Source organism: Lepidochelys kempii, chromosome 4 (genome assembly GCF_965140265.1).
Source record: "Lepidochelys kempii isolate rLepKem1 chromosome 4, rLepKem1.hap2, whole genome shotgun sequence".
Taxonomy (NCBI): domain Eukaryota; kingdom Metazoa; phylum Chordata; order Testudines; family Cheloniidae; genus Lepidochelys; species Lepidochelys kempii.
Genome location: NC_133259.1, coordinates 107,191,430 through 107,209,273, shown reverse-complemented (window position 1 = coordinate 107,209,273; position 17,844 = coordinate 107,191,430). Strand labels below are relative to the sequence as shown.

The window sequence follows — 17,844 nt, the reverse complement described above, 5'->3', positions numbered from 1 at the left end:
AATGTAAGGCAACCAGGAGCCACAGTACATATATTTGGATACAAATGTAACAGTCTTAGTCATTCAAATTAATAGATTCATGGAATTAGTATGAATTATTATTAGGAAAACAGTAGCTTAATTCAGACTTTTTGTGATTACATATGTAACGTTAAAGGTGCATTGACTGTTTACTTTTCTAAAATTAAATTTTCTTGGGTGGTGTTTAAGAAAAAGAAAAAACTGCCTGTGCCCACTGAAACTTTGAATTTCACACTTTTATTGAAATGAATGGAGTGAAGGGGAGCAGAGTTCACACATCACTTTAGTGACAGCAACAAAAAAGGTAGAAACGACACGTATTGTTTCCTGGAAGACGAGTGCGAGTGCGTGCATGCACCTATACTGCACCGTTTTTTTGTGTACATGTAGTTCCCCTAGCACAGTTATAAATAGCAGTGCAGACAGTGAGGCATGGCTTAGCTGTGTAAAGACACACATAGGATGTGGGTGTGAACCTGAGTATATACCCTACATGGCTCTCTACTTGTCTGGGATGTGCCTCCCCCTCCTCCAGTGCTCTTTAAAAAAAAAAAAAAAAAAAAAGAGTACTGTCACACTGCCTCCCTACTGCTGGAGCCTTTCCCTATCACAGGAAAAGACTCTGGAAGTAGGGAGGCAGTGGGAAAAGGCTTCAGCAGTTCCCTGCTGCTAGAGGCCTTCCCCTTCTAGAGAGAGAGAGAAATTCTAGCAGCAGCGCAAAGCTCCAGCAGTGGGACAGCAGCAGGAAAAGGCTGAGGATTTTTGTTATTGAACCTACGCTGCCCTTTTGAATGGTCAGCCTTATATACAGGAAATTAAAAGGAAAATGAATGTGTCGTGAAAAGTAAGTATTTTCTTTAGCCACTCCAGGAGTCACCCTAATATTCAGAGTGAGTTTTAAACTAGATGTAAGAAACAGAAATGATAAAAATTCAAGAAACATTTCACTGACATTGATACAAGATGGCACCTGCTATTACAGCTGAAACCCTGAAACTGGCTTAGACATGACTTTCTGAGCTCAAACATCAGTCTCAGCAGAGCTACAAACACTCAAACCCTATATAAAACGAACACTCTGAAATTACAGAAAATCACAGAACAGATGAAACTGGTGGCTTTTATTTATAAAAACCACTGGTCTTTGAAGTGGAAACAAATCCTAAAAAGGGAAGGAATGAGAAGTCACTTTCTCATTCTAAGTAGAATAATAGAACTGTAGGGCTGGAAGGAACCTGAAGAGATCATGTAGTAGGAAAAAGTAAATAGTCTACTACTTTTTTCCCCCATATGGCATACAAAACCATGCACAGTTCTTGAAACAACTGATTTTAGAATTGATAGCCTTTAGAAATAAAACCACTACATAAAGGAACTTGAGATACTACCTCCAAAACTCTAAAAAAACAAACATGTGTTCTCTTTCCCAACACCCAGTCCTATTAATCTTCCAGTTTTCAGACTGGCCCTAATTCTTTCCCTCATGAGTGGATGAAGATATATGAAACCTCTATCTGAAGCCAAGATTTACTGCTGTTTTGCAAATCATATAGAGGAGTGATGAAGCTGGTAACTTCTTTCCTCAAATGGAATCAGGTATGATTGTTAAAAAATCCATGCTCTGTTTACATACCAAATTTAAATAATTTCCATATAGTGTTGCTAAGCAAATTTTGGATTTGCCTTATCTTTCTCTGAAGAAATTAGGGTAAAATAATTGAGAGAATATTTGCTAAAATATGACCATAATTAAATATTTTAAAAATAGCCATGGGTCACGTATGTATATTTGATTACGATTTCTTACATTTCTAATCTTACTTCTGTGTTTACTTACGGCTTGGCAGATGCTGGTGCTTTTGGTCTGAGTTATACCTCCAATAAACATCACACATGTCAGGAAAATATGGAAGCTCACGTTAACTAACATATGCCAGCTTTTAACGCTGATCCTGATCACACTGTTAAATAAAAATATGTTACTCTATATAACATATAATTACATGCTTCTCTTTCAGAAACACAGTTTTGGCTCCTAAGTACCTAATCCTTTTTGAACATGAGACTTAGGCATTGCTGTGCTCAACGCTGCAATGCTTAAATACCTTTAAAAACTGGTCCTTAATTCTAAAGAGGGGTTTCTTACTTCATGTACAAGGAGGAAAGAAATGTAGCCATACATAGTATTAAGGCTTAGCTGTCAAATCCAATTCCATTTAATCATGGATATTTGCACCAACAATTTGTTTGCAGAAGCAAAATATTCTGATACAATTCTGTGATACAAAATGTGCCAGTCAAAAAGGAGTTCTGACTGAAGATTTTGGCTTTAGTATATAAAACACTATTTGTGATAGGGCATGTATGAGACTTTTCTGTAGGATTTCTAAACCTAAAGGATAATACGTGACAACATTCTGAAGTGTGTACGAGTCTGAAGCTGGCCTTTTAAAACTTAGATTTTGACAGGGCTCTGTACCATATATGCCTAAGCTAGTAATTCATTTATGTACATTTATGCTTCACAGAATTCAATTGTTTTTTATACTGATTATTTTTAAGCATTTTTTCAATTTTCTTCGATTTTCACGTTCACATTGGGGAAATTATGGTGGTTGTCAGACTATTATTCAGTGATAAGAGACGTTGAGATTGAATTAGTTAAAGCTTTATAACCATTAAAACAAATTATCAACAGTACATGTCAAAATATACAAAGTAAATATTTAAAGACAGCCTTAAATCAAATTCTGAACTTCTCAAGCAGTATTTTTCTTACTTTGCCTATATGTAAATTTGATCATCATTAATGGAAATATTTTTTGTTCATTTGCATGTGTACGATAAAACTGACATTTACTGGGGAAAAAAACCTGAATCCTTCCAAGCCTCTTTATATTAATGTTTCCTTGATTTCATCCAATAAATCTAAGTGTAAGTGTAACTTGGGATCTGCATTAGATAAATCTCCATTCTTTTTATTTCTTACCTATGGTGGTATATATAGCTGACTATGATCATCAAGAGGCACATTAGCAGAACTATAGAAGTAGCATAAATAACTGGATGCAAGAGAGCAGATGGTTGGGTATACAATTCACCTCCTGCCAAATCCTGACAGAAAAAAAAAAAAGAAGTGGCATTAGTCAGCTTTTTTCTCCCACTTTGATGATAGGCAAAATAAGGAACTGGGACTTTCATTTAAAAATCCAAAAAAACACACAGGGACTATATTTCAAGTCATACAGTAAACACATAGTCAAGTTTGCAAGTCACGGCAGTTCAGTGTGAATGAAATCATAAAAGCTTTAACACAACATTTTAACTTCATGTATTCAAGTTTAATTAAGTAAGCAATTTACAATGGAGCTATTAGGAATTTACCTACTTTATTGTTAAAATACATTCAACCAGGGCCGCCTCTAGGATTTTTGCCGCCCCAAGCAAAAATTTTTTTGGCTGCCCCAGCTTTTTTTTCCTGGCTCGCCCCACTCTGCGCCAACTCCACCCCTTTCCCAAATCCCCAGCCCTGCCTCCTCCCCTGGGCATGCCACATTTCCCCCCGGCATTGCTTCCTGCAGCTTCCCCCCTGCAACTCCCCGCCCTAGCTCACCTCCGCTCCGCCTGCTCCCCTGAACATGCTGTTGCTCCACTTCTCCCCCTCCCTCTCAGGCAAGGGAGAGGCAGCGCGTTCAGGGGAGCAGGCGGAGCAGAGGTGAGTGGGGGGGAGCGCAGGAAGTAATGGGGGGGGGGGGATAGAGGAACTGCTCCCCGCCCCAGCTCGCCTCCGCTCCACCACCGCTGCCTCCCCCGAGCGCTGCTGCTTGGCTTCTCCTCCCTCCCAGGCTTGCCGCGCAAAACGCGGCAAGCCTGGGACGGAGCGGGGAGAAGCGGAGCGGTGGCAGCGCGCTCAGGGGAACCGGTGGAGGCAGAGTGGAGGCGAGCTGGGGTGGCGGGGGCACATTTCTAGGGGTGGCATGCCCAGAGCCGGAATGCCGCCCCTAGAAATGTGCCGCCCCAAGCACCTGCTTGTTTTGCTGGTGCCTATAGCTGGCCCTTTATTCAACACACATAGTACTTATATCCGTTTGGTTAGCACAAGCAGTAAAAAAGTCATTTGAATTACAATTACATTTCTGTAACTGATATTAATACTATACATATATTTTTTGTAAAATGGCTATGATTACTAAAAACAACTCTTCAGGGTACAGATATGGAGACCTGAAATTGAAGTATGATAATATTCCAAAAACCCACTAAATTGTTGTATATACGTCCTTTTTTTAGTACTGATCGTGACAAAACGGCTAGATGAGTTTGTGTATGTATAATAATAAAAGTTACATTAAAAGGATGTTGAGATTGCACAGATAAGCATTCAAAACTTTTCAGGAACTGTTAGAATTAAAGTTGCTTATTGTGAGAAATAATGTATATGAGAATACAGATCTAGTATAAACTTAAAGGTAAACTACACTAAAGGGTAGTTGTGCACTTTTACCCAGTTAAGGCTCAATGGTCAGTTCCCCAATTCTCTTGTTGCTGTCAACAGCTGTCCAGACATATCTAAATTTATAATAAAGAAATGCTGAGGAATGCATGATGAAATGGTTGTTTCCGTTAGACAATTTTTTAATGGACCTTTTTGAGGCCTTCTTTGGGATGCTGTTACCATGTGTCACTGAACTGTTTACCTAGAGGACTGAACTAGGGCAACTCCCTCAAAGCTGGCTTCATGTTTTTCATTTTTGATATTTCGGGATTCACACAGCGTATGGTTGTAATATGGCTATTTTAAGGAAACTGCTGTCTTATGTGTGACATTCCCAAACTCACATTTGACCAAAACTTGCCACTTCGATGTGAAGGGACCATGTTTTAGGGCTTCAAGCGTATTTCACACCTGAGGCCCAGAGACCTCGTGGAAGGTACTGTATGGGGCAGCAAGCTAGAACCACAATGATATACAGCAGGGGTCTGCAACCTTTCAGAAGTGGTGTGAAGAGTCTTCATTTATTCACTCTAATATAAGGTTTTGCATGCCAGTTATACAGTTTAACATTTTTAGAAGGTCTCTTTCTATAAGTCTATAATATATAACTAAACTATTGTTGTATGTAAAGTAAATAAGGTTTTAAAAAGCTTCATTTAAAATTAAATTAAAATCCAGCGCTCCCCGGACCAGTGGCCAGGACCCGGGCAGTGAGAGTGCCACTGAAAATCAGCTCGCGTGCTGCCTTTGGCACGCATGCCATAGGTTTCCTACCTGATATACAGCAAGGTAAATGCAAAAGGACTTGTAGTCTTTCAGACCAGTAAGACACCTGATCAGAGACTGACATTCTTAGCTCCCTGGAAGTCAAAACCATGGCTATACCAGCCTGACCAATCTCCCAGTACCCAAAGACCCTGGAAACATGAAGTACCATGACAGCTACGTCATTGCCTGATCCCCTTGACTGCATTTACAACTCCTATGTCATATGACAGGTTTCAGAGTAGCAGCTGTGTTAGTCTATATCCACAAAAAGAACAGGAGTACTTGTGGCACCTTAGAGACTAACAAATTTATTTGAGCAAAGCTTTCATGGGCTACAACCCACTTCATCAGATGCACAGAATGGAACATATAGTACGAAAGATATACATACATACACAGAACACGAAAAAGGTGGAAGTTGCCACACCAACTCTAAGAGGCTAATTAATTAAGATGAGCTATTATCAGCAGGAGAAAAAAAAACTTTTGTAGTGATAATCAAGATGGCCCATTTCAGACAGTCGACAAGAACGTGTGAGGATACTTAACATGGGGAAATGGATTTAATTTGTGTAATGACCCAGCCACTCCCAGTCTCTGTTCAAGCCCAAGTTAATGGTATCTAGTTTGCAAATTAACTCCAGTTCAGCAGTTTCTCGTTGGAGTCTGATTTTGATGCTTTTCTGTTGCAAAATTGCTACCTTTAAGTCTGTTACTGAGTGACCAGAGAAGTTGAAGTGTTCTCCGACTGGTTTTTGAATGTTATGATTCCTGATGTCAAATTTGTGTCCATTTATTCTTGTGTGTAGAGACTGTCCAGTTTGGCCAATGTACATGGCAGAGGGGCACTGCTGGCAAATGATGGCATGTATCACATTGGTAGATGTGTAGATGAATGAGCTCCTGATGGCATGGCTGATGTGATTAGGTGTCATAATGGTGTCACTTGAATAGATATGTGGACAGAGTTGGCATCGGACTTTGTTGCAATGATAGGTTCCTGGGTTAGTGTTTTTGGTGTGTGGTTGCTGGTGAGTATTTGCTTCAGGCTGGGGGGCTGTCTGTATGTGAGGACTGGTCTGTCTCCCAAGATCTGTGAGAGTACGGATCGTCCTTCAGGATAGGTTGTAGATCTCTGATGATGCACTGGAGAGGTTTTAGTTGGGGTTTTAGGTGATGGCTAATGGTGTTCTGTTACTTTCTTTGTTGGGCCTGTCCTGTAGTAGGTGACTTCTGGGTACTCTTCTGGCTCTGTCAATCTGTTTTTTCATTTCAGCAGGTGCATACTGTAGTTTTAAGAATGCTTGACAGAGATCTTGATGTCATATGAGTTTCACAGCCATGAGAGCTGAAGGGTTCTAACTCCTTTTTGTCTTTTTTTCCCTCTTTTTATTTTGTCGCTTTGTATTTATTAGTTGGGAGATGGCCCAGCCTTTTTATTATTTTAGGGTGCGAATGTGTGGCTGAGCGCACACGTGTATTATTGCATGCAAAGATCTCATGAGGAAGCACCAGAAAGAACAGTCCCCAAATTTAAATAGCCCTAAAACGCTGTGTTGTAAAATCTTTGAATATAGCATTGCATGAAAATGGCCAGAGAAGGCAAGCTGTTCGCTATAATTTAAGTGAGCGCTGCTAAACATCCACTTTTCAGAGTATTTTGTTAAAAGTCTGTATTTGTGGGTTTTGTTTTTGTTTTTTTTGGGGTGGGGAAAATAGATTAGCCATTATAAATGAGAGAAAGCTACTTACCTTATGTAACTGGAGGTTCGAGATGTGTGGTCCCCTATCTGTATGCCAGTGTTGGTATGCATGTATGCCATGTGCCCAGAGCTGGAGAGTTCTGAGAGCAGTATCTGTTGGTCCGCACATGGGCCCTGGCTCACCTCATGCCACTGACTGAGGAGATAAAAGGCTGGGTGGACCAACCTCCTCTCCAGTTCCTTCTTTATCACAAATCAGAGAAGATCAAAAGCAGAGGGGAAGGAGAGTGGGTAGGGGAATACAGATAAGGACTCCACATCTCAAAGAGCCTCCAGTTACTATAAGGTAAGTAACTTTCTCTTCTTCTTTGAGTGCTGGTTCCTATGTCTACTATACTGTGGGTGACTGACAAGCAGTACTCAAAAAGGAGGAGGGTGAGAGATTGTAGATGGCAGAGCTGAATGAAGGACTGACATTCCAAAATATGCATTAGCCAAGGAGTGCTGTACCAAGGCATAGTGTCTCGCAAATGTGTGGATGGAAATCTCAAGCAGAGGCACCTGTGACTCTGGCAGACCAGGCGTCAGCTCATGTCAAGCCTCTTAGGCCTCAACTGAGCACTGACAAACTCATAGCTGGAAAACAGTCTATCTCAGCTCTGTGTTAGCACTGTTAAAATAGGTGTTAGATTTATAAGAATATGTTTAAACTTTATGAAATGCTTTAAGTTGCCGTGTGCATTAGTCTCACTTATGATAGCTGCACCCATGTTATAAGGTAGTATTTCAGTGTTTGCTCTGTAACTAAAAGTATTTGCTCTGAAACTGTAAATCAGGGGTTCTCAAACTGGGCATCGGGACCCCTCATGGGGTCACGAGGTGATTACATGGGGGGTCGCGAGCTGTCAGTCCCCACCCCAAACCCCGCTCTGCCTCCAGCATTCATAATAGTGTTAAATATATTAAAAAGTGTTTTTAATTTATAAGGGACGGTCGCCTCAGAGGCCTTCTATGTGAAAGGGATCACCAGTAAAAAAGTTTCAGAGCCACTGCTATAAACCATTTGTCAGGAGACAAGCACTACCAAATATGAAATACCAGTTTTACCACAGGAGGTGTTATCTCTTGCCCAACAAAGAAGACGCACAGAGAGACAAACCATTGTGGAATATCAGAGAACAAAAGACAGACTTTCTTGAGTACTTCCTGCCAAACCCATGAGGAGATGTGCATATTGACTCACCCATCAGCTTGAACTCAGGTGGAAGGGAATAAAAGGATGTCCCACGTTTGTCTTTCTTCCACAGGACAGAAGCGACTTTGTCTGTACAAAGTGCAAGCTAGTATCCATACTGGAAGAGAAGACCAAAGGTCTGGAGCAGCAGATATCGACCCTGCGTTGCATACGAGAATCTGAGGATTTTCTAGACAAAAGTCAGGATATGCTTCTACGGACACAAAGCTCTAAAGATTTAGAGCAGGTTGCACAGCGGATCCAAGAGGCCAGTGAAGAAGCTTGGCAACATGTGACCTCCAGAAGAAGAAGGGGGAATGTCCAGGTACCAGCAACGCAGACACAGGTAAGTAACCGTTTTAATGTTCTCTCCACAGGTACCATTGCGGAGAGTGGACCAGATGATACGTCTGGGGGGAGAAAGTGGAAGGAGACTCCGCTGGTTGGAAGGCAGGAGATGCGCTGTCCTGAGCTTGGGGGTTCCACGACCACCGCTCCCAAGAGAAGGAGGTGGATGGTGGTGGTCGGGGACTCTCTCCTCAGGGGGGCTGAGTCATCTATCTGCCGCCCTGACCGGGAAAACAGAGAAGTCGCTGCTTGCCAGGGGCTAAGATTCGCGATGTGACGGAGAGACTGCCGAGACTCATCAAGCCCTCGGATCGCTACCCCTTCCTGCTTCTCCACGTGGGCACCAACGATACTGCCAAGAATGACCTTGAGCGGATCACTGCGGACTACATGGCCCTGGGAAGAAGGATAAAGGAGTTTCAGGCGCAAGTGGTGTTCTCGTCCATCCTCCCCGTGGAAGGAAAAGGCCTGGGTAGGGACCGTTGAATCGTGGAAGTCAACGAATGGCTACGCAGGTGGTGTCGGAGAGAAGGCTTTGGATTCTTTGACCATGGGATGGTGTTCCATGAAGGAGGAGTGCTAGGCAGAGACGGGCTCCACCTAACGAAGAGAGGGAAGAGCATCTTTGCGAGCAGGCTGGCTAACCTAGTGAGGAGGGCTTTAAACTAGGTTCACCGGGGGAAGGAGACCAAAGCCCTGAGGTAAGTACGCAAGCACAGGCAGGAACGTCTGTGAGGGTAGGGCTCCTGCCTCATACTGAGAATGAGGGGTGATCAGCAGGTTATCTCAAGTGCCTATATACAAATGCACAAAGCCTTGGAAACAAGCAGGGAGAACTGGAGGTCCTGGTGATGTCAAGGAATTATGACGTGATTGGAATAACAGAGACTTGGTGGGATAACTCACATGACTGGAGTACTGTCATGGATGGTTATAAACTGTTCAGGAAGGACAGGCAGGGCAGAAAAGGTGGGGGAGTAGCACTGTATGTAAGGGAGCAGTATGACTGCTCAGAGCTTCGGTATGAAACTGCAGAAAAACCTGAGTGTCTCTGGATTAAGTTTAGAAGTGTGAGCAACAAGAGTGATGTAGTGGTGGGAGTCTGCTATAGACCACTGGACCAGGGGAATGAGGTGGATGAGGCTTTCTTCTGGCAACTCGCAGAAGCTACTAGATCGCACGCTCTGGTTCTCATGGGCGACTTTAATCATCCTGATATCTGCTGGGAGAGCACTACAGCGGTGCACAGACAATCCAGGAAGTTTTTGGAAAGCGTAGGGGACAATTTCCTGGTGCAAGTGCTGGAGGAGCCAACTAGGGGGGAGCTTTTCTTGACCTGCTGCTCACAAACCGGGAAGAATTAGTAGGGGAAGCAAAAGTGGATGGGAATCTGGGAGGCAGTGACCATGAGTTGGTCGAGTTCAGGATCCTGACACAGGGAAGAAAGGTAAGCAGCAGAATACAGACCCTGGACTTCAGGAAAGCAGACTTCGACTCCCTCAGGGAACTGATGGGTTGGATACCCTGGGGGAATAACATGAGAGGGAAAGGAGTCCAGGAGAGCTGGCTGTATTTCAAGGAATCCCTATTGAGCTTACAGGGACAAACCACCCCGATGTGTCGAAAGAATAGTAAATATGGCAGGCGACCAGCTTGGCTTAACGGCGAAATCCTTGCTGATCTTAAACATAAAAAAGAAGCTTACTAGAAGTGGAATATTGGGCAAATGACCAGGGAAGAGTATAAAAATATTGCTTGGGCATGTAGGAATGAAATCAGGAGGACCAAATCACACCTGGAGCTGTAGCTAGCGAGAGATGTTAAGAGTAACAAGAAGGGTTTCTTCAGGTATGTTGGCAACAAGAAGAAAGCCAAGGAAAGTGTGGGCCCCTTACTGAATGAGGGAGGCAACCTAGTGACAGAGGATGTGGAAAAAGCTAATGTACTCAATGCTTTTTTTGCCTCTGTCTTCACTAACAAGGTCAGCTCCCAGACTGCTGCGCTGGGCAACACAGCATGGGGAGTAGGTGGCCAGCCCTCTGTGGAGATAGAGGTGGTTAGGGAGTATTTAGAAAAGCTGGACGTGCATAAGTCCATGGGGCCGGATGCGTTGCATCTGAGAGTGCTAAAGGAATTGGCGGCTGTGATTGCAGAGCCATTGGCCATTATCTTTGAAAACTCGTGGCGAACGGGGGAAGTCCCGGATGACTGGAAAAAGACTAATGTAGTGCCAATCTTTAAAAAAGGGAAGAAGGAGGATCCTGGGAACTACAGGCCAGTCAGCCTCACCTCAGTCCTCAGAAAAATCATGGAGCAGGTCCTCAAGGAATCTATCCTGAAGCACTTACATGAAAGGAAAGTGATCAGGAACAGTCAGCATGGATTCACCAAGGGAAGGTCATGCCTGACTAATCTAATCACCTTCTATGATGAGATTACTGGTTCTGTGGATGAAGGGAAAGCAGTGGATGTATTGTTTCTTGACTTTAGCAAAGCTTTTGCACGGTCTCCCACAGTATTCTTGTCAGCAAGTTAAAGAAGTATGGGCTGGATGAATGCACTATAAGGTGGGTAGAAAGTTGGCTAGATCGTCGGGCTCAACGGGTAGTGATCAATGGCTCCATGTCTAGTTGGCAGCTGGTATCAAGTGGAGTGCCCCAAGGGTCGGTCCTGGGGCCAGTTTTGTTCAATATCTTCATAAATGATCTGGAGGATGGTGTGGATTGCACTCTCAGCAAATTTGCAGATGATACTAAACTAGGAGGAGTGGTAGATATGGTGGCAGGTAGGGATAGGATACAGAGGGACCTAGACAAATTGGAGGATTGGGCCAAAAGAAATCTGATGAAGTTCAACAAGGAGAAGTGCAGGGTCCTGCACTTAGGACGGAAGAATCCAATGCACGCTACAGACTAGGGACTGAATGGCTCGGCAGCAGTTCTGCGGAAAAGGACCTAGGGGTGACAGTGGACGAGAAGCTGGATATGAGTCAACAGTGTGCCCTTGTTGCCAAGAAGACCAGTGGCATTTTGGGATGTATAAGTAGGGGCATAGCCACCAGATCGAGGGACGTGATCATTCCCCTCTATTCGACATTGGTGAGGCCTCATCTGGAGTACTGTGTCCAGTTTTGGGCCCCACACTACAAGAAGGATGTGGATAAATTGGAGAGAGTCCAGCGAAGGGCAACAAGAATGATTAGGGGTCTGGAACACACGACTTATGAGGAGAGGCTGAGGGAACTGGGATTGTTTAGTCTGCAGAAGAGAAGAATGAGGGGGGATTTGATAGCTGCTTTCAACTACCTGAGAGGTAGTTCCAAAGAGGATGGTTCTAGACTATTCTCAGTGGTAGAAGATGACAGGACAAGGAGTAATGGTCTCAAGTTGCAGTGGGGGAGGTTTAGGTTGGATATTAGGAAAAACTTTTTCACTAGGAGGGTGGTGAAACACTGGAATGTGTTACTTAGGGAGGTGGTAGAATCTCCTTCCTTAGAGGTTTTTAAGGTCAGGCTTGACAAAGCCCTGGCTGGGATGATTTAATTGGGGATTGGTCCTGCTTTGAGCAGGGGGTTGGACTAGATGACCTTCTGAGGTCCCTTCCAACCCTGATACTCTATGATTTTATGAAAAATCCCTGACAAGAAGAAACTATATCTTTATACTGTTTGGACTCTGAAGGGCAAGGATTACTAAGCCTAAACAAGAGATACCCCGTGCTTGGCCTGGGTTAGCCCCGAAGGACATATACAGCTTGCTTATTATAGAAGTTGCTATTACCTTTTGAAATTTAAGACTGGGGGGTTTATGTTTATCTGATTTAAACTCGTAAACAATTCATTTCTTCTTCATAGTTAAGAAATCTTTAGTTAATTATAGGATTGTCTACAAGTGTTATCTTTGGTGTAAAATCTACAGTGCAATTGACCTGGGGTAAGTGACTGGTCTTTTGGGACTGAGATTGGGATTAATCTGAATATTATTGTGATTATTGGTGTAAAGGACCATCTATCACAAAGGCAAGCTTGCCTAGGTGACAAACAGACTTGAGTACCCAAGGGGACTGCCTGTGACTCCATGGTTAGCCTGTTATAGTGCCTGAGGAGTTTACACTTGATACTTGGTTGGTGAAATCTAAGTTTAGAATTCACAACCAGTTTGGGGTTTATGCTCTGCTTCTTAACAATCTGGCCCAACTTGGTACTCACGCTTGAGTCACTCCAGATAGCTTGACAGCACCTCTTGAAGCAATGCCATAGATGTTGCTGGCGTTTTTGAGGAATGAGCTCTTACCTCAGGAGGAGGGAGGGAAGATTAGACAGCTGATAGCAAAACAAAAAACAGTCCAAGGTCTATTTTGAGATTCTTTGAGAGGATATAGCCTGACCCCAGACCCTTTCCATTAAGGCAACAAATAGTCTAGAAGGCTTCCTAGCTAGTTTTGTTCTCTGCAGGTAAATGGTTCAGGCTCGCTAACGTTGAGAGAATGGAATGTCCTTTCTTCTGACGATGAGCGTGGTTTTAGTAAGTGGATAGACTGGTGCAGGTGAAATTCAAGACAAGTTTGGGGTGAATTTAGGATGTAAACATAATGAAACTTTGTCCTTATGGAATGTAGTGTAAGAAGGATCTGTCATCAGCTCTCCAAGCTGCCCAACCCTCCCGGCTGAGATGATGGTTACAAGGAATGCAACCTTCATGGATAGGAGAGACATGGAGTGAGAAGTTAATGGTTCAAAAGGAGGCGTACTGAGTACTTAGGTAATAAAGTTCAAGTCTCATTGAGGAGTATGCTTTAAAAACAAACACGGAAAAGGTTCTGATTAGGCTTTTTCAGAATCTGCTAATCACTGTGTGCATGAAGATCAAGTAGCCCTGTGAAGGGGGATGGTATGCAGTGACTGCGGCCAAATGGACCTGTAAGGAGCTGATGGATGAATCTGCTGTCTTTAAGGAAAGAATACAGTATGAGAGAAATATCTGCAACTTCTGAAGGTATATGTCTTTGATGTGCTCAGATGGCTGGGAATCATTTTCTAGTAGAATTCTTCCTACTATTAGAAAGGATGATCTATATAGCTTCAGAACACGGTTGTTCTAAGAAGAATGCCAATCCAAAACCAAGGCTTTGAGATGAAGTGGATGTGGGACGTAGGAATGCTTGACCTTGCTGGTCTCCTGAGTGAAGAGATTGGGAAATGTTTGAATAATGATCAGTGCCTGAGATGACAAGTGTAGGAGGTTCAGGAACCAAAACTGTATGGGTCAGTAAGGGGTAATGAGAATGACTTGTGCCCTGTCCTTCTGAATCTTGCACAGGAGTGGTCGTGGAGGGAAGGCACAGTTCAGATGATCTGACCTTGGAGGGACTAAAGCATCACCCTGTGAGTGGTGACTTAGGGCTCCTCTGGAAAAGTATATGTTGCATTTCCTGTTTGTTTGGAAGGCAGACAGATCCCTGGTAGGAGTCCCACATAGAGCAAAAACATTGTTCACCAGAGTCATGTAGCTCCCACTTGTAATCGACAGCAAAGTGTCTCCTGAGAGTCCACTATCACATTCTGGTTTCCTGGGAGGTAGACTGCCAACAGCATAATGGGATTACTAATGCACTAGTTCCACAATCTGCTTCTGCACACAGGGAGATGGATCTCGCTCCTGTTTGTTGATGTAAAAGACGGTTGTGATGTTGTCTAATGTTATGAGGGCATGGTGACTTTGAATGATCAGGAGACAGGCTTTGCAAGCCCTTCAAACTGCTCTCAGCTCTAGAACACTGATGTACTTCCTGGACTCTTGAGAAGTCCAGGTGCATTGTGGCTGTCCATGTGGGCTCCCCAACCTAAAATGGATACATCAGTAATGGTCGGCCTGTCCAGTGCAGAGGCAAGGAAGGGAACACTGACACATACCTGGAAGGGATTTTTCCAACATAACAGGGACAATATTGCTTTGGTGCAAACAGTCACTATGGTGCTCATGAACTGTCAGTCTGCTGAATACACAGTTTGGTGCCACGCTTGTGGACAATGAAAGGTGGAGTCTTACAAATGGCATGACAAGTGCATGAAGCCATATGGCCTAGGAAAGAGAGACAGATATTGACAGGCACTCAGGAGTTGCTTATGATGTGGTCTATGATATCGCTCACAGCTTGAAACCTCTCCCTTGGCAGGTAAGCCCTTGGTGTGATTGAATTTAATGATGCCCCAATGAAGTCTAAAGTCTGCGGCGAGGAAAGATTTTTCAGCATTTACACTGACCCCCAAAAAAGAGAGGAGTTGCAGCAGTGTTGAAGTCAATGCATGGGCCTCCTGGAGTGACCTGGTGACAAGCAGCCAAATAGTCAAGGTAGAGGAAGACCATGAAACCACAGCATCTGATATCGGCTGCTACTACAGAGAAAACCTTGGTAAAGACTGTGGGGGCAGCAGCAATGCTGAAAGGGAGTACTCTGTATTGAAAGTGGAGCCCACCATGAACATGAGAAAGCATCTATGAGAGGGGTGAATGTCCATGTGAAAGTAGGCGTCCTTCATGAAGTGAGCTGTAAACCACATGTCCTTTTCCAGGGGATGGAATTATAGATGACAACATGGCCACACAAAACTTGAGTTTGCAAATAAAGCAATTGAGATGGCAGAGATCAAAAATGGCTCTCCAAATGCCGTTCTTTTTGGGTACTAGGAAGTATGTTGAGTAAAAAACACTCCCTTGATATTGAAGAGGAACCCACTCTATCACTACTCACTGTAAGAGAGATTCCACTTCTTGTTTGAGAATGTTCTCATGAGAATGGTCCCCAAGAGGAGGTGGGGAAGAGGGTTTTGGAGGGACGCAGGGATGTAAACTATTGTATAGCTAGAATGAATTATGTTCATCACCCATTTTTGTCCATTGTAATTGCACTCCAGATACTGAGAAAGTGTGCTAGACTAGTGATTCACAATCGGTGGTATGTGTACCCTTGGAGGTACATGGAGGTCTTCTAGGGAGTATATCAATTCATCTAGATATTTGCTTAGTTTTAGAACAGGTTACATTACAAAAAAAGCACTAGTGAAGTCAGTAAAAACTAAGATTTCACAGACAAAATGAGAAAGCAAGCAATTTTTCAGTAATAGTGTGCTGTGACACACTTGTATTTTTATATCTGATTCTGTAAGCAAGTAGTTTTTAAGTGAGGTGAAACTTGGGGGGGTAGGTAAGACAAATCTGACTTCTGAAAGGGGTACTGTAGTCTGGAAAGGTTGAGAACCACTGTGCTAGATGACCCCCAAAGGTTGAATGAGAGTCAGGAGGTGCTGGAATTAGTGGTTTGCAGCTCTCACGCTCCCATCAAAAGTAACGTTTAGCAGAGGACTGGAACTGGGACGAGGAACCCACTGTGGGAGGTGTATGGAAGAAGGTCTTTTGAACCCTCTGCCTCTTGCAGACCTCATAAGGTCTCTGATAGAAGAGCTGTTGAGCCACTGGTCTAGGCTTGTATGATTGCCAGTGGAATTTTCTCTTTGGAGCAGGTGTATATATTTCCAGGGAGCGAGGGTGGCCCTGGAATCCTTTAAAAATTGTGAAAAAAACCCCTCATCTGTCTTCTGATTAAATGGATGAGTTTCATTGAAGGGCAGGTCCTCAGTGGTGTTCTGAGACCTTACTGGGAAACCCCAAAGCATGGAGCCAAAACACTATACGCATTACAACAGCAGTAACCATAGCCCTGGAAGATAGACCCCCAAATGCTCAAATAAACTGGTTAGTCTCTAAGGTGCCACTAGTACTCCTTTTCTTTCTTCTCTTGTATGGCTCTTTGGCTTCTATTGCTTTATTTCCCATCCATTCTCTCACTTCTTCTGGCTGATTTTTTAGCTTCCGTTTTTGTCCGCATATACTTATTGCAGAATAGCTCTTTTGCTGCTGTCTCATTCTTACTGAATTCTCTTAATTCTTTCCTCTCTTCAACAAGCCTCCGTATATTTGGTTGGAGCCATTCTTTTCTTAGATCTTCTTACCTCTACTGTGATCCTGGTAGCATTCACAATTACTTCTTTGAAAAATTGTCACTGTTCTTCTATGACCATCCATGTTTTTAGCTATTCAGATCTATTGCTAAGCTGCAGCTTGAAATGTGTCTTCACTTCTGGATCCACTAACTTTCTCGTATCGTACATATCCTCTACCTCACACGGTGTTACCTTCTTTAGTTTTGATTGTTCCAATAAAAAGAACTCAGCCCTCGTGTACACCCTGGCACCCAACATTTATCTCCAGTGCATATTAATGGCAATATGATCAAGCTGTTTCTGGGTGAAGCCATAATTTGATCTCCATGTCAGTTTGCCTCTTTCCTCACATGGAAACAGTATATCCCCAATACAAAGACTGTTTAGGCTGCAGAGCTGAACAAAACATTGTCCATTGTCAATCTGCCCTGGGATGCCATGTCTGCCCATAATGCGCTCATATCCAATATTATTGCCGTCAACCTGTGCATTTAGCTCTCCCATGAGGTTAACAACATCATAAGTATTGATCTTGCCAAGGATGCTCTGCAAGTTTACATAGAAACAGCCTGATCCGTTCATCGGTATCATTTGTTGGTGCATAACACAACCTCTGACTTTTTGCATGGTTCATCAAAGCTTGCAGTCAATATTCTAGAGTTACAGATTCCCATTCTTCAGTACTTTAGCAGCTTCCTTGATCTGTAATAAGGCTGTGCCTTCCTGGTGTGTCATCTTCTCTTCCAGATTATAAAACCACCATACCTTCCTCTGATAATTTGCCTCATCTAGTCCATCTCATCTCACTCAGTACAAGTACACTTAGGCCAAAGATTTACATTTCTGTGATAATCTTTATCAGCCTCCCTGTGCTCCAAAGTATTCTAATATTCCAGAATCCAATTCTTGTCTTAAACTTAGCTGTAAAAATACCTCATTTCAGACTAAGAACTTCATTGCAACTTTGATTCTCCATCATTACAGCATAGGCAGGATTTACTGCTCGGCCAGTACTATCTTGTCTTAAGTCCAACAGACCGTGATTCTCGGCAGTTTTGTTTCTATTGGCAAATCTGTGACAGACTCTTCTTGTTTCTGGACACGTACAACTAGAATTAACTAGATGAAACTGAAGGGTACTTGTAACCGGCCAGTGGTTATGGGCTCCTCCCACTGCAAGCACTTCATAGCCCACAGAACTCACCAAGCCACATGAAGCTTCCTGTACTATTAGTTCAGATTAATGAATTGACTGAACATTTGTTCGACACATTAC

General features: G+C 43.2%; 1 protein-coding gene across 3 annotated transcripts in view; it reads right to left on the bottom strand.

Annotated features, from left to right (window-relative positions):
* Positions 1 to 17,844, bottom strand: part of ADGRA3 (adhesion G protein-coupled receptor A3) — a 118,768-nt gene that overhangs the window by 19,374 nt on the left and 81,550 nt on the right. For all 3 annotated transcript variants that reach the window (XM_073342384.1, XM_073342386.1, XM_073342385.1), the window contains 2 exons: positions 3,011 to 3,135; positions 1,859 to 1,982 (listed from right to left, as the gene is read on the bottom strand). In XM_073342384.1, the coding sequence (XP_073198485.1) occupies positions 1,859 to 1,982; positions 3,011 to 3,135 (249 nt within the window). The remainder of the gene's footprint in view (positions 1 to 1,858; positions 1,983 to 3,010; positions 3,136 to 17,844) is intronic.